The sequence below is a fragment of the Heterodontus francisci genome, chromosome 16 (genome assembly GCF_036365525.1).
Source record: "Heterodontus francisci isolate sHetFra1 chromosome 16, sHetFra1.hap1, whole genome shotgun sequence".
Taxonomy (NCBI): Eukaryota; Metazoa; Chordata; class Chondrichthyes; order Heterodontiformes; family Heterodontidae; genus Heterodontus; species Heterodontus francisci.
Window position 1 is genome coordinate 55289896 of NC_090386.1, and position 24507 is coordinate 55314402.

Here is a 24507-nt window from a genome sequence, read left to right on the forward strand (position 1 = left end):
TCTATTTAATTATTCTATTCAACGAATATTTCACTTACTGCTGTATTCAATTATATCCCCATTGTATTGTTTTATATGCTCCCATTCCTGCTGGTTTAGATTTTATTACTGAATTATAGTATTCATTGTTTTCATATTTTTACCATGTGCCCTTCATATGCCTTAGTCATAATCCCAGGCCCATTACATGGCATATTATTCATGATTATTTATTTTATGGGATAGATTTTCATCTTCGTTGCCTGGACAGTGATCTAAAGAATGGATCCCTGCTGTTTATAGCACTTGCTCAATTTTCGTTCTATTTACATCAACGGAATAAAAATCCGTTGGATTCTATGAAGGGTGAATAATCTGCTTCACCACATTACCACTCAGGTGGTGAAGAGTAAAATATTCTTCTACGTTTAGTTATGTTTTAAAAATTATGCCATTGGAAAATTGTGGCGCAGAAGCAAAGAAACTCATGGGAAAAGTTGGGAAGGCTTACGTCCAATCATTGTTATGCTGGAAAAACAGAACAGCCTCTGTAACCCCTAATACATACAGAGCTTTGTTGGCATATACGAATTTTCACAATTTTCTTGAGTTATTTAAAGCTGTATTAATGAACCTTACATAGAATGCACTACACAGTAACAGCTATTCGGCCCAAATGAACTATGCCAGTGCTTATGCTTCATATGAGCCTCCTCCCACCACTTTTCATCTATTCTTTTCAGTATAACCTTCTATTCCTTTCTGCTTCATTTGTTTATCTAACTTCCCCTCAAATACATCTATGCTATTTGTCTCAACTATTCCTTGTGGTAGCGGGTTCCACATTCTAACCACTCTCTGGGTAAAGAAATTTCTCCTGAATCCCCTACTGGATTATTAGTGGCTATCTTATAACTATGGCTCCTAATTTTGGTCTCCCCTACAAATGGAAACATCTTCTTTATGTTTATCCTATCAAAACTTTTCATAAACTTAAAAAGGTTGCACCTCAGCCTTCTCTATTCTAAAGAAAAGAGCCCAGCTTGTTCAGTCTTTCCTGTTGGGTATAACTTCTATTGGATAGGTATGGCCTGAGCTACTTGAAAAGCATCAAAGGATCACTGTTGTAGTTGTTGTAGTGACTGCCTGTTAGTTCTTCCATTTCCACTAAAAAAGTCACATTCATGAATTCTCATTCCCTTCAAATTCATTAGCAGTTTATTCATTTTGACAAAAAAGACATGTTACCCATTGAAAAAGAAATGCAGATATTTTTGTTCAGTGTAGCAGAATGGCCAAAAAAGCATAAGTTCTACTAATTTTGAGGACACAATCTGCTGTAGCAGGGCATCTAATGACATTTGCCATTAGTTAGACTTGTCCTTGCATGTTTAGGCTTTAAAAATAATAGTGTGGCAAGTTGCTGGTAGTACAAGCTGATAATGTCACAGCAAGGGAAACCTTAACCAATCAGATTGAAAAATGGTGAAATTAACTTTGCAAGGACTGAGAAGGAAGTGGGTGAATATAATCCCAAATCAGGTACGGAAAGCGAAATAAAAGAGGGAAAGGAATGTTAGATTAAAAGAGAAAGGTAAAGAAAAATAAAATTTTAAATTTTTCAAATCTCCAACAATAATTAATACCTGGATGATGAGACTCCACATTTGTAATAGTTCATTTTCAGTGCCAGAGAGATTGATTGGCAGTAATTGCAAGATTACTTAGACTTGAAATGACAAGACTTAACTTTCTTTGGTGAATTTAGTTTCTACCTACTGCACAAATAGAGAAACTTCATGCCATTCAACACATTTCAATAGTGATGCAGACAGCGAGATGCCATTTTCGCAAAGCCAATGATGCAGTGGCACAACACGGACAACAACTATTTGCTTTTTAAGTTGAACTGCACATCTGCCCCTCGCATGAAGTTGATGTAACTTTTGTGTATTAATAATGGTGAGAGCCATTATCCTCACCGTTATTTTAACAGCAAATTCAATGCCAATAGATTTCAAGACAACTATTTCTAGAAACAATGGGCCAAATATTGTGGTAAAAATAATGGTGATGCTATCAACTGTCACTATTATTTATGTGTAAATCGGGCAACTTCCAGAAACCGTACAGTTAAATGCGCTAATCAGGAAGTTGCTGTCTGAGATGCCCCGCTCCTCCAAAAGCTATGAGATAACAGTATCTCGCCAAGAGATTCATCATTTAAATACATTGAACGGCTTGAACTTGCTGTAGTTATATATGCATTAAACTCACCAGAAAAAAAAGGTCTTGTCAATTCCAGTGTAAGTACCCTTTTAATGGTGTGATAAGTCTTAATTACTGCTAAACAACCTCTCTGGCACTGAAAATTAACTTTAAGAAGTATGAAGTCTCATTCCTTCAGATTTTAATTATTTTTGGAGATTTAAAAAAGAAAATGATGAAAATATATTTTTCCTTTTTCTTCCTGTCTCTTTTCTCTCTCTCCCTTAATCCAATCCAATCTTTCTTTACTCTTTATTTTGCTTTCTGTACCTAATTTAACATTGGATTCACTATTCCAGTAGACACTTTGTGGTTCAGACTCTATGCTGATCATTATCAATTCTTCAATCTGATTGGTAAGGAGGATACAGTGTTGCTTGCACTGTTCACACTGGTCCCAAATGCTCTGTAGAGGGTATTGTACTTTTCCAACAGTTGGCTGATGGGAACTTTGGGCTTAATTTTATCAGCCCTCTAGCGATGGGAAGGGAGGCGAGGGGCAGATAAAATAGCGAAGGAAGCTGGAGAGTGAAGTGCTTCAGAATGCCATTCAATTTGTGAGTGGCGGGAAAGACCGAGGACAGCCTTCCTGCCCAGTGATCAATTGAAGTCCTTAAGTGGCCAATTAATGGCCGCTTGAAGGCCACTTCCTGCCGTCACTGGTATTTTACCTGTGGCTGGTGGGAGCCATTCATGTGGGGAGACTGCCCGATAGAACCAGGTGATCTCCCTAGTGGCAGGTGGCCCTCCTGCTTGGGCCATCTTCCACCAGTGGCAAAGGCTGCCCCTGCATCAACACTGCCACCCTCCGCCCTCAACAATCACCTAAACCCCGCCCCCCCCACCTCTCGCTGGAGCATGCCTGAGTGACCTCAGCAAGCTGTACTGAAGGGCTCCAGCACTGCTCCTCATCCCATGCCTCCTGAAGTACCAGAGGTGATCACCGGTCCCGGTGGTCATGCTGGTACTGCTGAGCTGCCAGCTGTCTGATTGTCTGGCAGCTCACGGAGGCAGGATCCCTGCCGGAAAAAGGATGGGGACCCTGGCGTCAGGCAGTTAACTGCCTGAGCGCCATAAAATGCAGGTGGGCTCCCCCAGAATGGCAGAGGCAGGGTTCTCCTTGCCTTTCTGGCCTGGCGTCAGGACCCCCGCGACCTGCATAAAATTCAGCCTTTCCAGTGCAAAAGCCCACAGAAAGTCTATGTGCAAGTGCAAGTGTAATGATCAACTGGCTTTGTTTGTTCGCCACTGGCCACAGAATCTGGTCCATTAATTCCTATGCTAAACTACAGAACTTTTCAACTAATTAACATAATGAGTTGTAATTACTTACTTCTGTAGCCTATCAATACTTACATAATTATAATACTGCATATGCTCTTAATTTTAACTCCTATGTTACAATAGTGTCTACACTTCAAAAGTACTTCATTGGCATTAAATACTTTTGGGATGCCCCATGATTGTGAAAGGTGCTATATAAATATAATTTATTTTCTTTTTCCTAGAGAATTTAATACTCTAGAAGCTTTGTCCAGAATGCTTAGTCACTGCACAGTATATAATAGGTCCTGACAAATAAAAATGCATTTTTGTAAAACTATGCCTTGTTTCCAAGAAAAGGGAGCATTGTGTTCTGTTAAGCAAGAGTATTTATAACTATCTGTCATGGAATAGATGAAATGATAAGAGGATGAATGTGTTAATAACCTTGTCTTTGCTTTTATGATTTCAATGTTCTTCACCATAATATTACTGTACTATTTCAGTGCCGTTAAGTAGAATGAACACCAAACAAACATTGGTGTATCAGGATAGATGCATACATTCTTGTTCTATAATATACGCACTATATCTTAAAAGCTATATATCTGAAAATTGTGGATTCAAGATCCATTCCAGGAATTGCATACATAATTTAGGATGATAATTCAGTGCAGTATCGAGAGAATCTTGCATTGTTGATGGTTCCATACTTTGGAAGGAATTTTAATCTGAGGTTTCATCTGCTAGCTCAGGTGGACATGCACTATCTTGTGCTATCATTTGAAGATAGTGAGTTCTCCATATGCCCTAGCCAAGATTCTTCCTCAATCAACACCATGAAAAATAGATCATCCATCACAGTTGTAGTTTGCAGTGCCCTTGCTATTTTCAAATTGTCTGGCGTGTTCGCCATTAGTGAGTGGTACTTTATAAATAATTAATTGGTTATAAAATACTTTGGAGCATCCCGAGAATGTGATAAGGTGCAACGTAAATGCAGATTCTTTCTTTACATGCATGGCAGTGTACTGGATCTCACCAATACAACTTTCTTCTATGATCTAGTTAGAGTTTGCCACTTTCAACAATGCACAACCAAGATGACTATTAGCAAAGGAACACTATCCAGTTACACTGATAAAAATATTATTTTCATCCACTGACGAGCTGGCAAGGCCATGAATTGATCTATTAGAATGTCTACTGAACTGTTGCTGAACAGATTACAAAAGAAACATATTGATGTATTAAAATAAGCAGTACATGTTACCTGTATTGATTTATCGATTCAGTGCTTGGATACTTGGCCTATATTTTAAAGCTGCCTGATCACTCTATACTTAATTTTTTGTAGCATGCAGGTTTCTTGCAAATCATGAAGAGTACCATGTTACAAAACTGAAAATCCAGAGAAACAATGTAGAGTCTTGAAAACAAAATATCAGTCTTTTACGTAGTGTATCTAAAATGTTTTCAGTTCTTCTCCAGAGGACAACTGGCAAAGGCTAACACATAAGCTGATGTTGTCACTTTAAAAGATTTCCATCCTACGAGAAATGCACTTTGTAATGCAGATGGTTTATTTTATGGTTCTTATTTCATCTGCAAAGGACAGAATATATTTACAACATGTCTGTCTAGATCTATAATGGTCAACATTTTTTCAACTTGCAACCTGCTTTTCATGATTTTCCACCTTCCACTATTTTTACATTACTCCTCAAACTGAAATCTATCCACACAACTAGGCTGGAGCGTTTCAGCTATGAAGAGAGACTGGATAGGCTAGTGTTGTTTTCCTTGGAGCAGAGAAGGCTGAGGGTGGACATGATTGAGGTAAACAAAATTGATAGATTATATAGGAAGAAACTTTTTCCCTTATGGGAGGGGTCAATAACCAGGGGTATAGATTTAAGGCAAGGGGCAGGAGGTTTAGAGGGGATTTGAGGAAAAAAATTTCACCCGGAGGGTGGTTGGAATGTGGAATGCAATGCCTGAAGAGGTGGTAGCGGCAGGAACCATCACAACATTTACGAAGTATTTAGATGAGCACTTGAAACGCCATAAGCATACAAGGCTAGGGGCCAAGTGCTGGAATATGGGATTAGAATAGGTAGGTGCTTGATGGCCAGCACAGACACGATGGGCCGAAGGGCCTGTTTCTGTGCTGTATGTATGACTCTATGACAACAAGTAATTCTTCTGTACCTTGGAATGTCTGCCTCAACCTTGTGAGAGGACTCAGAGCTTTTATGGACGCTTCTAGTGAGTTTGTTTTTGAAAGTTCTATCTGACCCAGAAATATGTTGAATGAATGTAGTCATCTTATGATTCATCTAATTAGGTTAAGACTTACAGCCTCATTCACTCATTCTTACTTTATGTCTTCATTCAAAGCAAGGGTACGGTTACACACTAACCGTAACTTTGCAGTAAAGTGATTTTGATTGCTCTGCGATGCTAAAATTGGTTGTAAACAGAGGTTGAAGCCAGTGATCTCAGTTGCTGAAGTGATATTCTCAGGAACTGGTCATTTAATTTATAAATAAATTTGGCTCAGAGTTTGAACCTGTACCATTCTGATTCAGAGTGCAATATTTTCTGACTTAAGAGAAGCCATAATTAGGATACTACATGAATTCCAGTTCATGTTACTGCAAAGCAGTAATTGTTGTGACTGGACGACACAGGTCAAGGTATATTGAACCTGATCATGCTTTCCTCTTAATTGCTCTCTTGCTCTACTTAGACCAGCAGCAATAGATGTGCTTCCACATGTTGGAGTTACCTGAGGCAGTGTGAGGTCATGGGCTGAGAATGGAGGAGTCCATCCAGCTCATGTGCACCACCATGGCTCAGGGCTTTGAGCACCTGAGCTCCTTCATTAAGAGAGTGGCCAACCTCATGGAGAGCCATATGTGGCAGCACTCTGAGTGCGTGCAGGAAGTGCACATTGACACCCACAGGATGCATGCCACACTTTGTAGCCTTGACTGGTCAGTGGTACTAATGGTGCAGAGATGTTTGGAGGGGATGCCAGTTGCACCCCAGCTGGTGCTCCCCTCTGGAAATTCAGAGCACCAGCCAAGGGCTGAGGCTGTCACCAAGGGATAAGAGGGTGCTACTTCTCATGGGGTGCCATCACCTTCAGCAGCCTCCTTGGTCCCTCTGACTGAGGGAGCACCTGTACAGCAGGGCCCAGTAACAGAGGCTGCCCTTGCAATGACACAAGTGCATCAATCTTTTGAAGTGTCCCCGCTAGCACCTCCATAACAAGAATGATCAGATATGTGCATGTCAGCCGCAAACCGAGACAAGTAAGCAGGCTGCCTCAACCTCATCCGATGCCACAAGGGCAGCACCACGTAGAAGTTGATGACAGCAGAGGCCATCGTGTTGAGCAGAGCACTGAGTGGGTTACTGGGATTTATGAAGCCAGATGTATGAACCTCCTTTTATTAACAGTGGTTCAGGAAAAGAGGGATAAAGTGGTGAAGGGGAACAAGGTTCCAGTGAAACCTCTGGGCAGATGTGCATCCTTCATTGGCACTAAAAATTGAGTTGTTCCAGGCTGCATCTTCGGTGGAAGTGTTCTCATAGGCATCTCGAAATGAATTCCGTACCATGCTGTTCCTACTGGGTCAGAGGGGCTTAGCTGAAATGTGCCTGGATCAGATGATCCCTGATGTTAATGGCATCCTGATAAGATCCTTGAACCCTGCGCCAGGCCCAGCCACTTCCGGGGCACCTCTGTTTTCTGCATTTTCCTCCACATCCTGCTCCTCCGATGAGCTGTGCAGATCCAGTGCTTCTGCCTCTTCAAGGTCGACAGCTCTTTCGAGGACCATATTATGGAAAGCGCAGCCTACCACCACCATGCTCAAGACCCTTGCAGGAGTGTACTGCAGGGCACCACCTAACCGATCCAGACACTGGAACCACATCTTTAGAAGCCCAATGGCCTGCTGAATGGTGGTCCTTGTGAGGAAATGGCTTCGGTTGTGGTGCTTCTGTGCCTCTATATCAGGCTTTCCTAGAGTGATGAGTAGCCATCTCTTCAAGGAATATCCCTTGGTCCCTAGAATCCATCCACATAATTTGGGGGGTGCAATGAAGAGCTGCGGCAACCTGGACTGCCGGAAGATAAAGGAGTCATTGCAGCTGCCAGGAAAACAACCACACAAATGCAGGATGTTCTTGTTGTGGTCGCTGACTCTGAGGGAGTGGTAGCCCTTCCTATTGATGAATCTCACTGGACATTCACTGGGTATCTTGATGGCCAATAGATGCAATTGATGATGCCTTGTATCTGGGACAATCCAGCGATGGAGGTGAAACCCACTGGCTTCTGTGCCTGCAAGGCACCACCTCTCTGGAATTGAAAAGATGCGGTGGTGTGAAGCCGTTTGCGAGACACCACCAAGATCTGCAGCTGATCCTTGGAAGGAGCCAGGGGTGAAGAAGTTCAAGGCCACATTTACTCTAAGGGCTACAGGCAGGGCATGGTGAGCAGTTCTGCGAGGTGTGAGGTCTTCGGCAATGAGGGCACAAATCTCTGTGACCATCTGCCGGACAATCGTAGTCTCAGGCGGCACTAGGTCATCTGCAGGTAGCTCCATCTTCGGTGGTACAACCTATGCTGAGGGTATGGCCTCCTTGCTTTCCTGCCCCTCTTCTCTGCCCTCCTGATACCTGGGGCTCTGCCCTTCCTGTGGCGGATGGTGCTGCTCATCAACACTGGACCTGAAATCTGAAAGTCGTGCTCTGACCACCTAGCATTGACGTAGGCACTGGAAACGACAACGACAAACCCAGCTCTGTCAACCTTGCAAAGTCTTACCCCTTAGAAGGACAAGGGCAGCAAATGCATGGGAACACCACCACCTGCAAGTTCCCCTCTAAGTCACACACCATCCTGACTTGGAATGATATCGCCGTTCTTCCATTGTCGCTGGGTCAAAATCCTGCAACTCCCTTCCTAACAGCACTGTGAATGTACCTAACTCACATGGACTGCAGCAGTTCGAGAAGGCAGCTCACCACCACCTTCTCAAGGACAATTGGGGATGAGCAATAAATGCTGGCCTAGCCATCGATGCCCACATCCCAGGAATAAAAAAAAAATGTCATTGCCAGCTGCTGCCTTCCTTGTGCTCAGGCGGCCTCCGAATTGTGTTTCTGGAAGCCTCTCCCCCTCTTCTTAAGCCACCATGATGCCAGAAGGGTGGCAACCCCCTATGTTGCCCGAGCACTTACTGACCACTCTCCTCACCACCTGCGCTGAGCCGATGGCACCTGTGTGCCAGTGGCTAATTCCCCATCTGTACTGGTCTCCCTTTCATGGGGCCCACCTAATTCCCTGGGCTGGCCATGACTGGCTCCCTGCTGTGTGTCTGCCTCCATGCACCTGGTCTGCCCCAGACATCACATGCAGCCCGCCAAAATTCAAACATGTCCCTCAATGAGCTTTTCATGAGCTCTTTAACTACCTTAATTAATATTGTTAATGGATCGGATAGGCTGTTGAGGTCACGTTCCCCCCTGCCCTGCAGAAACTCGCCGGCACTGGGAACAGCGAAGGAAAACTGACATGCCGGCCAGCGCCGGTATTTTCATCCCCCGCCTGCCTCCATTCCCACTCCCAGCGAGGCCTAAAAGTCCAGCCTGTAGTCATTGAAAATGTGAAAAGAATGATATGATGTGGAGAAGTTAAAGGTTTGAAAAAGCATCAAAGATGATAGAAAACTGATCGAAACTAGTTGAAAATTGTAGTATAATATACATACTGTTGCTGGGTAGATTCTGTATCATTGCAGGATGTGATGTCATGAGTCTGAACTTCACGTGGCTCAGTGTTAATGTAGATGCCTTAGAGTTAAGAACCCTAGAAGTAAACTCCTGTCATTTTAACCCAAAGTCTACTATTCTTATTTAATATTAATGGCACACTGACCAGTATAGTATATGGTGGCAGTGGTAGAAATGACTTTTGTAGGGTGAAGACGGAAGATATCAAAAACATTGGAGAGAAGCATGGGAAAGTTGATACCCTTACCAGAGAACTTCGAGTGAGCAGCAGGGCCCAACAAGGCCGAGGCGTGGCTGAGATGAATATGAAGATTCGACAGGTATCGTTCTGCGTCACATTTAGCAGCATGACCAGACAAGGAGCAGGTCAGTACTTTACGCCATGGCAGAGAGTGCAAACAACATCTTAACTACCTTGGGCATCGATGAAAAAAAACCCCATATGGTAAAGTAATAAAAGTCTTGGAGGGATACTTTAAGATCAGAAGGAATGTTATCATAGAAAGGGTGAAATTCAACAGACATACCCAAAAAGATGGTGAAATTATCGATTCATTCATTCATGGTTGATATAAAATAGCAGAGGATTGCGACTGTGGGAGCTTGAGAGAAGAACTGATTCCGGACAGAATAGTCGTCAGGGTCATAGACGAAGCGCTGTTGAAAGTGGATTTGACTTTGCACAAGGCCAATCTGTTAAGCAGGCAAGCAGAGGTCTATAAGTTTAATCGACTACTAGTTTGGGGGGATCGGGGGAGTCCAATTTCGAAAATTCTAGAATCAGTTGAGTTTGTGGAGAAGACATAGAATAATGGCACCAGAAAGTCCAAGAGGCAGGAAAGACATCTACAGGCAGCAGCACTGAGTTGCAGTAGGTTTGGCTGGGAGGGGCATTGGTGAGAAAATTGACCAGCCACGGAAGCTGAATGTTTCTGGTGCAAGAAAAGGGGACACTTTCAGCAGGTCTGTCACAGCAAGAAACAAACACTGCAGACTAGCAAAAAAAATGAAAGAAGAGAAACAAATGATCAATACTCTCTTCCTTGGGGAAGTGCAAGAGAAAAATGAAGATTGCTGGGAAGCAGAAATCTTAGTTGGGAAAAATAAAACCAACTTTAAGTTAGATACAGGAGCAGCAGTTCCAGTCCTATCCAAAAAAACACCATGGCTGAGGAAGGAAAGGCTTAAGAAAACCAACAAATTATATGGGCCGGGAGGAATTCAGTTAAGGGTTGTAGGAGAAAAACAAACAACCTTAACAAATACACATAACACAATTCTGGAAACCCTATCTGTAATAAAAAATCAAGCCTGTTCATTGCTCAGTAAGAAAGCTTGTTTAGCCTTACAGCTGTTATGCAGGGTATAAGAGATCAAGGTACAAGAGAAATAGCTCAGCAATTTTAGAGCTGAATTCCCCAAATTATTTGAAGGATTGGAAAAATTAAAAACAGAGTGTCACATTACTCTCAACAAAGAGGCAGAACTGGTATGTTTGTTCACACCGAGAAAGGTCCCACACCCACTTCTGGAAAAGGTAAGGAAGGAAATCAATGCCATGCTAAACCAAAGAGTTATTTCTGCAGTAACTAAACTTACTAGGTGGTGCTCTGGAATGGTTCCAGTAAAGAAACCAAACGGGTCTATTAGGATTTGTGTGCACCTTACCCAACTCAATAAAGCTATCGAGAGAGATTCACCCTATGGCGTCAGTCGACGACAGCCTTGCCAAATTGGTTAAAAGTTCCATATTCAGTAAGTTAGATGCAAATAGCGGATTTTAGCAGTTCCCTTTAGACAAAGGGTCTAAATTGTTAACTATCTTTATTACACCCTTCAGAAAATTCTGTTTCAACAGATTGTCATTTGGTATTGAGTCAGCACCAGAGATATTCAAGCGGATGATGTCAAGAAGGCTTAGAAGGGATCATCTGCCACATTGATGATGTTCTGATTCATGGAGCAAACCAAGAAGAACACGACACAAGGGTAAGAGCTGTATTACACAGATAACAAGAGGCTGGTCTCACATTAAATGTGCATTCTCACAGTCAACAGAGAGGTTCCTTGGCCACATAATTGATGGATCTGGCATCAAGATAGATCCACAGAAGATGAAGGTAATTAAGGATTTCCCAGAGCCAAAGAAAATAACAGGTTTACAGCGATTCATGGGTATAGTTAATCAGGTAGGGAAATTCCTACCAAACCTAACCACTATTAACGAGCCTTTACGACAACTGCTAAAGAGCAGCAATGTCTTGCGCTGGGGAGACTGCCAGAAAAATTCTTTTGAGAAGATCAAGGAAATCTTAACCGCATTAGAAGTATTCGCACACGATGACCCAGAGCTAATGACCATTATTGCAGCAGACACGTTGGCAACAGAATTAGGTACAGTCTTGTTTCAGATTCAAAAAGATGTATGTCGCAGGCCTGTGTATTTTGCGCTCATTCACTGACAGAAACAGAACAAAGGTACGCATTAATTGAGAAGGTAGCATTGGCAGCAACATGGGCATGCGGGAAATTTTCAGACTCTGTACTGGGCCTCAAGGTCAATATCAAAACTGACCACAAGCCACTAGTGACATTGCTTAATTCAAAGAAGCGAGCAAAATTACCCCCAAGGTTACAGAGATTTCAACTACAACTAACGAGATATGACACAACAACTGAATATGTCACAGGGAAAAAGCAGTTAACAACTGACACATTATCAAAAGCATCAATTGCTATACCTGAAGTGGAGATGTCTAATTCCTGGAGGAAGTGGAAGTCTTTGCTTTAGCTAGAACCGAAGATTTGCCGGCAACTGCTCCAAGGTTATGCCAAATTAGAAACCTACAGAAAGTGAAAGAAGTCTGCTAAAAAGTAAAACAGTTTTGTCAAGAAGTATGGCCAGACTACATGCCTAATAACTCGGTTTTAAGAAAATATCACGAGCAAAGAGGCTACCTTACCATTGTGGACGACTTACTAGTCTATGACAAAAGACCAGTTATTCCAAGGCTTTATAATTGAGCATTCTCGAGAAACTACAGCGAGGACACTTAGGAATCACCAAGTGTAGAGCAAGAAACTCAGTATGGTGGCCTGGTGTTTCCAAGGAGATCGAAGAGATGATTTCCAGGTGTATTACATGGGCTACTACCAGACAAGATCCTGCAGAGCCACTGATGAAATCTTTGTTTCCGTCCAGGCCAGGCCATGAGAGAGCCTGGGAATGGACCTGTTTGAATACAAAGGGATGATTTTCCTTATTGTCATTGACTATTACTCCAGATGGGTTGAAGTCAAACCAATATGTGGCCAGAGGTCTGAAGCTGTAATCAAATCATTAAAAAAACTTTCGACATACATGGCATTCCAGACCTATTGATCTCCCATAATGACCCACAATTCCCGAATGAAGCCTTCAAAGATTTTGCAGAATTGTATGGGTTTGCCCATGTTACAAGTGCACCGAGGTACCCCCAGGGCAATGCAGAAGCAGAGAGAGGCATTCAAACTGTGAAAATGCTACTGAAAAAGAATGAGGGTTTTCAGTTGGCACTAACTATTAAGCTATTGATCAACACCACTCCAGAACGGGTTGGCCCCATGTGAGTTGCTAGTGTATAGGAGGTTAAACATAGAACATAGAACAGTACAGCACAGCACAGGCCCTTCGGCCCACGACGTTGTGCTGACCCTTTAACCTACTCTAAGATCAAACTACCTACATACCCTTCATTCTACTATCATCCATGTACCTATCCAAGAGTCGCTTAAATATCCCTAATGTATCTGCTTCTACTACCACTGCTGGCAGTGCATTCTACGCACCCACCACTCTCTGTGTAAAGAACCTACCTCTGACATCTCCCCTAAACCTTCCTCCAATCACCTTAAAATTATGCCCCCTGGTGATAGCCCTTTCCGCCCTGGGAAAACGTCTCTGGCTATCCACTCTATCTATGCCTCTCATCATCTTGTTAAGGACACAACTACTCGTTCCCAAGAACCCTTCAGCCACGAATTGGTGAAGAAGACTGGGAAAGGATAAGGTTGAGAGAAGAGAAAGCAAGATCAATCCAAACAGAGAATCATGTTAGACGCTACAGAGCAAAAAATCAAACAGACCTATGGCGTGGAGATTCGCTTTGAATTAAAGATCAGGGACGACATGGGAAATTGATGGAGAAATCTCCATATCCTTGGTCCTACATGGTCCTGACAGACCAGGGATGGATAAGGAGAAATAGAAAATCATTGGCACTTACATCACAGTAAAAAAACAAATGGGAGAAAAAATCAAGAGAATCAGCTATCAGAGAGAGTTGATGAACCGATGATACAACCATCAACAGATCACCCAGATGACAGTGAAAGCAGGGAATTTGAGTCATCTAGTAGTTCCACTCACCCACAGGAAAATGAGAAAGAAGAACTGAAAAATCCAATACCCCAAACAAGTGAAAGAAGGGCACACTGTGGCAGAGTCATGAGAACCCCACAGCGTTACAGACCTGATGAATAAAGTCAGAGACTTCAGGAAGGATGTAGTATAGTGTACATAAGCTGTTCCTGGGTAGATTAAGTATATAGACCTTAAGCATCATCACAGGATATGATGTCACGAGTTTGAACCTCATGTGGCTCAGTGTTTATATAGATGCCTTAGAGATAAGAACCCTATAAATAAACTCCTGTTACTTTGACCCGAAGTGTACTCTTCTCATTTAATATTAACAGTACACTGACCAGTACAGTACAATAATCGAACACTCAGATAGGGAGAGGCCAAAGAAGCATGAAGGAGGGTATGGATCTTTGACCTGTAGTAATTAAAACAGAAGTAATCAAAACAGAATTTTAAAAAAATCTATAATACACTAAAATCCAAAGTAAAAATAAAAATGTAAATCTACCTTTAATTTCCAGGCAAGAAATTGATTGTAAATAAAGTTTCCAAATCAATCCTTTTACTAAATTTCAATGGGGTGCATATGTTTATTCTGATTCTGACAATGCGGTAGACACAAAAAGACAAACTGGTACACAGTCTTGATATTTTTCCCTGGCCATATCTTGATTCTAATGTCCGATTTGTACATTACAATAAAGCCTATATTTCAAGTGAATGACATGTTGTATCATCACTTAAACATATTTTAGGTTCAGCAAATGTCGGTTTATTGATGAATAGCAAAAGTTGAACAGCACTTGTGAACAATATAAAACTCTTGCCAGTTAGGCATTTTTACAGGACTTACTTTCCTTATTTCTTACCTGTTGTTTTAACAGGTTGCTCATCACTTTGTATAAAGGAGTAGAGGACAGTATACTTCTTCACAACTCCCATCATGATCATTTGGCAGGAGGGTGAATAGCCAGAGGTCATGGTCCATATTGGTACAAATGACAAAGGTAGAAAAAGGGATAAGGTCTGCAGGCAGATTTAAGAGAGCTGGGAAAGGCATTAAAAAGCAAGACCTCAAAAATAGATTACTCCTGGTGTTATGCGCTTGTAAGTACAGAAATAGGAGAATGGTGCAGATGAATGCATGGCTGGAGAGATGGTGCAGGAGGGAGTGCTTTAGATTCCTGGGGTATTGGGATCAGATCTGGGGGAGATGGGACCTGTACAAGCTGGATGGGTTGCACATCAATTGGGTTGGGACTTTATCATGGTGGGGAGGCTTGCAAGTGTTGTTGGGGAGGGTTTAAACTAGCTTGGCAGGGGCATTGGAACTGTGTTTAATTTAGAGGGAGGAAAGCAAAGCTGGAAATGCAAGGCAATTAATATACAGGTGTGAAAGGCAGAGGAAATAAAGGCTAGAAAATAGACAACAGAGGAATTTGGGTTGCTTAATGGTATCAATTCAAGGAGTCTAGTGAATAAGGTAGATGAGCCAAGGGCACAGATAGACACATGGAAGTATGATACCATACCTCTTACTGAAACGTGACATAAAGAACTGCAGGAATGGAAGCTCAGCATTCTCAGTTGTAAGGATATCAGACAAGATAGTGAGGGAGATAAAAAAAAATGGGGTGGTGGTCGCAATATTGGTTAAAGAAACTATAACAGTTGTGAGGAGTTATGCTAGATGTGCTCGAAGAATCATCAAATGAGGCCATATGGGATGAACTAAAGAACAGAAAAGGGAAAATTACACTGCTGGTGGGAGGGATCATAATTCAGTTAGATTTAGCATAGTTATTGGACAAAGGCAAAAATAGACCAGGAGTAATAACATCAAGGGATATGGAGATAGTGGGGAAAAATGGCGTAGCGGTCGATGGTCAGCCATGATCTGTTTGAATGGTGCAGCAGTTTTAACGGGCCGAATGGCCTACTCCTGCTCCTATACCCTGTGTTCCTATGTTCCGATGAGTAAAAGTTTTCAATTGGGGAAAGGCCAATTTTACTAAATTGAAATGTATCTAGCAAAAGTAGACTGGAAACAGTAACACAAAGTGAATTAGTGTTAGAGAAGCGGGAGGCATTCAACGACGAGATACTGAAGGTTCAGAGCAAATATGTTCCCACAAAGATAAAGGGAAGCACTCCCAAATCTAGAACCCCTGGATGTCAAAGAGTATCCAGGGTAGGATAAGACAAAATAGGGAAGCCTATGTAGATAGTGAGAAGTAAAAACTGCAGAAAGCCTAGAGAATTATAGAAAGTGCAGGGGTGAAATTAAATAGGAAATTAGGAAAGCAAAGAGAGGGCATGAAAAAATATTGGCAAATAAAAATCAAAGAAAAACTCAAAATGTTTTTGAATATACAAAGAGCATGGGATAATTAAGGAAAGAATAGGGCCTATTAGAGACCAAAAAGGAAATCTCTGTGTGTAGGTGGAAGATTTGATCATGGTCCTTAATTAATAAATGTGTCTGTCTTCACAAAAGAGGGGGAACGATGCAGACATTGTAGTTAAGTAGGAGTGAGAAATATTAGATGGGATAAACATAGTGAGAGAGGTGAAGCATCCTTGAAAGTAGATAAATGGCCAGATCTGGATGAAATGTATCCCAGGTTGTTAAGAGAACCAAGGGAGAAAATAATGGAAGCTCTGAGAAAATAATGGAAGAAATAATGGAGAAAACAGGGCAACTGTTTTCGACTTGTTAGCAACTTGCCCAGGTAACCGAGGTGAGTTCAGAGTGGGAAGAGATTCTTCAGTGAAACTGACAAGCTGAAGGGTTTAGATCAGTGAAGCAGAGGAGCTCCAGCCATGGCCAGGTAAAAGACTTAAAGCACTTCTTCTCTCAGAAAGTGCTATCACTGTTTGACAGGTGATTGCAAACTTCTTGGAAGGCATTTCACCTGTCTAGCACTTCACTCTCAGCTTCTCTTCCCTGCTGCCAGCCTTCATCATGGCAAGGGAGCAGCTTTTGCAGCTCTACCTTCCATCTCTGATGATAGACAAGAGAAGAAGCAACACTAACACCAACAGCAAGACCAGCACCAGCAGCAGCTGCCTTCTTCTCAGTGCATGCTCCATTGCAGAGGTGATGGATACTAAGATCTAGCTGGAAGGAGGCAAGGCCTCTAAAACAGGGTCTACAGGCAAATTATCAGCTCTCCTGTCATGTCTAAGCAGTACCAATACCTCAGGCTCTCATGGCAGGTCACTGCTGACATCTGCAGCCTCCTGGAACAAGACCCCCCTTCCTAGTGGAGCAGGTGTGCACACATTGTCAGTAGCCGATAAGGTGCTTGTCCCAGGTCCCCTCTCCATTCCTGTGGTTGCTGCAGCCTCAAAATCCAAGTGCTGGTGAGTCATTGTAACCCATGTCCCCATGTCATGGTTCCCTTAATTAGAAATCCTTCCTTTGACAGAATAGACATGCCATCCCTCCCACCCTCCTTGATTGGTCAAGGAATCTGGGAGGCGGGATGCTAATGCCCTGGTTCAGAGTCTCAACAAAGCCTACTGATTAGTCAAACAAGTGCCCAGCCAGTAAATGATCCCACCATTCCAATGAGGACTAACTTCAGAAAATTCCACCCATGACCTATGTAGGTGTTTTAGAGATTTGTTCTTGGGATGTAAGTGTCACAGACAAGGCCAGCATTTGTTGCCCATCCCTAATTGCCCTTGAGCAGGTGGTGGTGAGCAGGGCCGATTAAGAGGACAGTTAAGAGTCAACCACATTGCTGTGAGTCTGGAGTCACATGTGGGATAAGGACAGCAGATTTCCTCCCCTGAAGAGCATTAGCAAATCAGAGGTGATTTTAAAATAATTGGGTGGATTCATGATCATTATTAATGAGCCTAGCATTTTATTTAGATATATTTATTTAATTAATTGAATTTATATTCCCTAAGCTGCCGTGGTGGGACATGAACTCATATCTGGGAAGCATTTGTCCCAGTCTCTGGATTACTAGCCCAGAAACATTGCTACTATGCCGCTATTCGCCTGCTGTAAAGAACGACTAAAGATACATGCAAAAAACATTGATGAAATCACAATAAAAATGGGAATGCATGATCATGCAACAATCAACAAGTTAAATAATATTAAATTGAGGAATTTGAACTAATCAAGAGGATTGCAACGTTGCAAATATTTTGTGGTAAAATGGAAGTAAATCTGAAAAATGAAATCAAGTTAGATTTTAGCACGTAGATCCCTTCCATCGATCACAAACTGCAGGCAATTATTAATCAAACATTAAAGAGGACAAAGAAAAGGAGCCAACACTGGAGGAAAAATAGAATACAACAGAGAAAAAGAAAAAAATAATTTGCAAAACCAGAGCTAGAGGAAGTATCACTGTACCCTGTAGGCTTTAAAAGTGAGGGAAACACCAAAAAATGTAAACAGATTACCCTTACCTGTTTGGCTTAAACTTAGGAGGCTCAGTAATGGTAACAGAGGAAGAACATCAAGTTATTACTATCGGAAGAAACCCATTCAATTGTTCTACAGATGAAGCAATAAGGAAAGGTCAATGAGGGCCAATTAAAACACCTACATCACTCATTCCACAGAGCAAAAGGTAGAGATCCGGATGTATTTCCATCTATAGACAAAAAAATGCAATAAATTTTCAAAAATTCAAAAGAGTAGTGAAAGGTTGGGGTAGGATATGCTTCACTTCATCAAACTTGTTTGAAGGTACATTACAGTATTATTATTGTGCTGTGCAGAGACATAGCACTTGACTGACAGAGGTACCATCAACAATTCTACTGTGATGGATTCTAGTGATTGAATTGCTCCTTTCTTCTGCATGTTCTGTGACACTTTTTCAGCTTAAGCATTTGGAAATTCTTTAGCTAAACTACAACTATTTCAAGGTGCTGCTTTAATGTAAATTATTGTCTCCAGATTATTTTGGATCTGGCTGTCAGAGCTGTTCTTTTACTTATATATTTTGAAATATCTGAAGATAACTTCTACTTTTTTCCAATCTTCTCATTTACTGCTTGAAAAGCATGGTAATACTTTTCAATTGATACTGCTTTTAGGTAATTCAAGAACGTTAAGACAACACTTTTGAATATTTGTTGAAATTAGTTGTTTTATTGATGCAGTCACCACTTCTGTGTCTCTGCTGGAGCTAGTAGCACTCAGTAACATCAGACAAGTTTGTCTCATCTTATGGATACAGGCACAATGAGAGCATGTATCTTTAATACATTATTGTTCTTATGGTTTGGTTCATCCGGCAGTTAAGATACCATTGGTTACTGTTGTAATCAGAACTGCAAATCCTAGCACTAGTTTACTATTGATTTTGTTATTCATTTGTGTGGTAATTGTCAATCATATCGACTTACACTGGAGTGTAGTTTACTTTCTGACATTTGCCTTACTGGCAATTCTTCATATGTGAGCCTATATAGAATTTCTTGGCAAACTATTCAACTATAGAATGATCATAGTTCAATCTGATTCTGTCCTTTACCTAATACACACACATACTCACAAACACACACACACACACTCATACACACACACACATGCACTCCAGCAGGAGGCATTGGTGCTTGAATTCAGGATGATTTTCCTATCTGCATCACAAGTACTCTAGGGATTTGAATTGTCCTTAATGCCACTCTAGCAGGAGATCAGCTAGCTCAGCACAGAGAATGGATCAGGCTTGAGATCTTCCTGAATGGTTCAGCTTGACGTCAGGCAACTGAGATGTAAAGGAAGCCAGTTTCAAAATTTTGGACACAGATTTGATGGTAGCAGAAGAAAGCTGAACCTGAATTTTAGGCCACAGTCTCACACTATTGAGTATTGATGTTTAGAAAATACAGGAATGTTGCATGGATTTCCCTAGATATGGGAGAGGTGCCACAGGATTGGACAGTGGCAAATGTGACACCCTTATTCAAGAAAGGGTGTAAGGACAATCCTAGCAACTACAGGCCAGTTACTTTAACATCAGTGGTGGGTAAGGTTTTAGAGACAATAATCAGGGAAGAAAATCAACAGGTACTTGGAGAGGTTTCAGTTAACTAAGGTCAGTCAACACAATTTGTAAAAGGCCTATCATGTTTGACTAATCAAATTGAATTTTTTGATGAACTAACAGAGAAGGTTGATGAAGGGAATGCAGTGGATGTTGTCTATGTGGATTTTAAGAAAGGGTTTGATAAAGTACCACATAAAAGATTGGTTAACAAAATTGAGGCTCATGGAATAGGAGGATCAATGTCCAGTTGGATAAAAAAATTGGCTTAAGGACAGAAAACAGCGAGTCATAGTAAATGGTTGTTTTTCAGACTGGAGGATGGTAGACAGTGGTATTCCCCAAGAGTCACTACTAGGGCCACTGCTTTTTTTTGCTATCTGTAAATGACTTGTATCTTGGAATGCAGTGTGGAATTTCAAAATTTGCTGATGATACCAAACTTGGAGGAGTTGCAAGCAGTGAGGATGATATGAATCGCCTGCAACAGGACATAGATAGGCTAGTAGAATGGGCAGACAAATGGCATGTAAAATTAAATGCAGACAAGTGTGAGTTGATGCATTTTGGCATAAGGAATAGAGAGAGGCAATATAAACTTAATGGTGCAATTCTAAAGACTGTGTGGGAACAGAGGGACCTGGGGTTGCACGTGCATCGATCTTTGAAGGTGGCAGGACATATTGAAAGAGAGGTTAGCAAAGCATATGGGATCTTGGGCTTTGTAAATAGAGACATTGAGTAGAAGCCTGCTACCCGACCCAAACTCGACGGGACCCGATGACATGTGTCGGGTTTGGGTCGGGTCGGGCCCATCTTCTGGGACCGGCTTTCGGGCTCGGGTCGGGTTTGGCCGAGTCGAAATCGAATCGAGTCGGGCCGGACACACACGGTAAGTGCTCTGCTGGTAAGTATTAAAAATAAAAAAACTTACCTGAGCTGGGACTCCGGGACGAAACTGAGTCGGCGCAGTGAGCAAATGACAACACTATGACGTCTTGCGCATGCGCTGCAGCTTTTTACAAGTTCAATGTCAGGAACATAAGTAAAGGGATGGTCGTGTCAGGCTCGGGTCGAGTCGACTAGTGACGGGTTCGAGTCGGGTCGGGCTCAGGGCAAAATCGGAGGGGCTCAGGCACGCAGTGGTTCGGTTGGGTTCGGGTCGGGTTCTTTTTCCCGACCTAAAGCAGGCCTCTAGCAATGAGTACAAAAGCAGAGAAGTTATGCTGAACCTTTAGAAAGCTCTGGTTAGGCCCCATCTAGAGTATTGCATCCAGTTCTGGTCACCATACTTTAGGAAGGATGTGAGGGTCCTTTAGAAGTTGCGGAGGAGATTTACCGGAATGGTTCCAGGGATGTGGGATTTTAATTACAAGGTTACTTTGGAAAAGCTGGGGTTGTTCTCCCTGGAGCAGAGGAGGTTAAGGGGGAGATTTGATAGAGGTGAACAAGATTATGACAGGCTCAGATAAGTTGGACAGGGAAAACTGCTCCTATTAACTGATGGTACAAGGACTGGGGGACACAGATTGAAGGTTTTGGGCAAGAGATGCAGGGAGAATGTGAGGAAGAACTTTTTTTACGCAGCAAGTGATAATGACCTGGAACCTACTGCCCAGAAGGGTGGTAGACGCAGAGGCAAAAGGAAATTAGATGGCACTTGAATGATATAAACTTGCAGGCTACGGGGATTGAGTGGGGGGAATGGGACTGACTGCATTGCTCTGCACAAAGCCAGCATGGACTCGATGGGCCGAATGGCCTCCTTCTATGCTGTAAATGACTAAGTGACTTGCCACCAACTCTCTCAACTGATAACAACAACTTATATTTATATAGTATCTTAAATGTAATAAAACGTCCCAAGACACTTCACAGCAGCATTATAATACTAAGTCAGATGACCAAACGCTTAATCAAAGAGTTAGGTTTCAAGGAGTGTCTAAAGGGAGGAAAGCGAGGCTGAGAGGTGTAGAGAGGTAATTCCAGAGCTTAGGGCCAAGGCAACTGAAGGTACAGCAACCAATAGTGGAACGATTAAAATTAGAGATGCTCAAGAGGCCAGAATTAGAGGAGCGCAGATATCTCGGAGGGTTATGCAGCTGGAGGAGATGACAGAGATAAGGAGGGGCAAAGCCATGGAGGGATTTGAAAACAAAAAGGAGAATTTTAACTGAGCTAAGATTCATGAAAGTACACAGACATAACTGGGAATGAAAAAAGAGAAACAACTATAAATATAAATTTTATATCATTATTTTGCAAACAATGAGGGAAATTTTATGCAGTCCGCTGTACCGGATTTGGTGGCATCCGGGAGGTGTTTATATGGATTCCCGACAGCGGGATATTTTAGAGGAATTAAGTCGTCAGTGGGCTTGTAGCATTCCGGGTACCCCTAGCACATTGGTGGATTGCAGCTTTGCATTCATTGAAATAACGTGAATACTCATTACCCTACACATAGTTACAATTTAGTCCTACCTGCCAGATTAAGTGAATGGCGAGCAATATTCCCGTGCCACCCAGTCATGAATGTTTCCATGTGGCATGCAAAGGTCAGATTTGTGCAGTTGAGTCTCAGGTCTGTGCTCTTCTCTCTTTCACTCAGGCGCTAAACCAACGCCAGCATTGGAATGGCTGTTTGCCTCCAAGCTCAGCACAAGCAAGGGTGTATCATCATGGGGATGACAGCGGCGGCATGAGCGGAGGTTACATGGGGGAGCAGGAGAGAGTAGTCGGGGAGGGAAGGGTAGGGTCTCAGGTGCATGGAGGAGTAGGGGAGGGTAGTCGGGCTGGACAAGGTGGGGTCTCGGTTGCATGGAGGAGCAGGGGAGGGAGGAAGACAGAGTCCAGGGTATGTAATAGCTGATTTTGATGATGGGGCTGGCTGTGTGCGGCTGCAAGGGGTGGTGGGTTCATGTGTTCCTGTCAAAAAACTGATGGACATAAGAGGTCTGAAAGGAAGGACTATCACTGTCATCATCAGAGTCCTGTGTGTCCACATCAGGGGTTCTGGCTCGCAGAAGGTACGGTCACAGTCACAGGGAGCAGTTGTAAAGGGTAGGGGGGGAAGGTCGAGACTTAAGGCTAGGTATTTGAATTCATCATAGGGAAGGGATTGGGAATCTGTAACTATATCAAGGTGGATTTTTGGAGGTTCAAGGGCGAGAGTCAGCAGTTGGACATTGACGGGAGTAGAGATGGGGGGAGAGATGGCATGTATAAATTGATGATGAGCCAGTCCACGGTAACGGGGGGATGTTCTATGGTAACGGGAGGAAGGGTGAAGGTTAACTTGGGTGGGCCGAGGGTGGAAGGTGGCAGGAGGAGCTTGGAAGATGAGAAAACATGCCTGGTATCACAGGCGCAACATTTTCTGGAAGAAGAATGCAAACCACATGTCCAATCAAGGAATGCAAGTCAATTGGGAGGAGATAAATGATGGTGGGTGGGATCTCCTGCTGCATGCAAATATATGGCACATAACAGTGATCTGCTCATGACTTTCATGGTTCTACTGAATGGCAGAAGAAGGACGGTTTTACAACACTCTTCTCATCTCAACAATTGAAATGCTTTAAAGACACGAGGCTGACACATGCAATTTGTCTTCTAACATGCAAACAATCGCAGAGGGAGAGACTGAGGAGGGATCTGGCTGATCAACAGATAATGCTTGTCGTGTTTGATTGATCTGGGTTTGATCGTATTAGTCTATCCATTGATCAGTGTTCACTGTGTTTGATTGTTTAAGCCTAGTTGAAACCCTCGGCTGATGAATCAGTACTTCTCCATGTTGAACACCAATTGGAAGAAGCACTGAGGGTGGCAAGGGCACAAAATGTACTCTAGGTGGGGGACTTCAATGCCCATTACCAAGAGTGGCTTGGTAGCACCACTAAAAAAAACAAAAACGGGGCAATCACTTGGCTGGGAATGTACTACAGGCATCCAAACAATCAGGGAGAGATAGAGAAGCAGATATGTAGGCAAATCTCAGAGAGGTGTAAAACTAATAGGGTAATAATGTAGGGGATTTCAACTTCCACAATATCAAATGGGATAGCCTTACTGCAAAAGGCTTAAAGGGGGCAGAATTCTTAAAATGCATACAGGAGAGCTTTTTGAGCCAGCATGTAGAAAGACCGACAAGAGAAGGGGCAGTACTGGACCTAATCCTAAGGAATGAAGCCAGACAAGTGGTAGAAGTGTCAGTGAGGAAGCATTTCAGGGATAGTGACCATAACTCTGTAAGATTTAAGGTAGTTATGGAAAAAGACAAAGATGGACCGGAAATAAAGGTACTGAATTGGGAGAAGGCCAATTTCAGTATGATAAAACAACAGCTACTTGTAGGAAAGTCTATATCAGACCAGTGGGAGTCATTCAAAGAGGAAATAGTGAGAGTTTAGAGCCAGCATGTACCCGTTAAGGTGAAGGGTAGGGCCAACAAGTCCAGGGAACCCTGGAGGTCAAGGGATATAGAGGATTGGGCAAGGGAGAAAAAGGAAGCTTATGCCAGATTCAGAGAGCTGAAAACAGCGGAGGCACTACAGGAGTATAGCAAGTGTAGGGAGTACTTAAAAAAGTAATTAGGAGAGCGAGGAGGGGACATGAGAAAACACTGGCGAGCAAGATAAAGGAAATACCAAGGCGTTTTATAAGTATATTAAGGGCAAGAGGATAACCAGGGAAAGAGTAGGGCCCATTTGGGACCAAAGCGGCAATCTATGTATGGAGCCAGGGGACGTAGGT

At 42.5% G+C, this 24507-nt stretch overlaps 1 protein-coding gene across 1 annotated transcript; it reads right to left on the bottom strand.

The window, feature by feature from the left end:
• Window positions 1-7184: 7184 nt before the first annotated feature.
• Window positions 7185-8132, bottom strand: LOC137378280 (putative nuclease HARBI1). The gene has a single exon (XM_068048523.1). The coding sequence runs from the start codon at window positions 8130-8132 to the stop codon at window positions 7185-7187; it is 948 nt and encodes a 315-aa protein (XP_067904624.1).
• Between the last annotated feature and the right edge of the window lie 16375 nt (window positions 8133-24507).

What these genes read in the sequence shown, in the direction of transcription:
- LOC137378280 (XM_068048523.1), bottom strand. Translation starts at nt 8,132, where the DNA reads ATGGAGCTACCTGCAGATGACCTAGTGCCGCCTGAGACTACGATTGTC.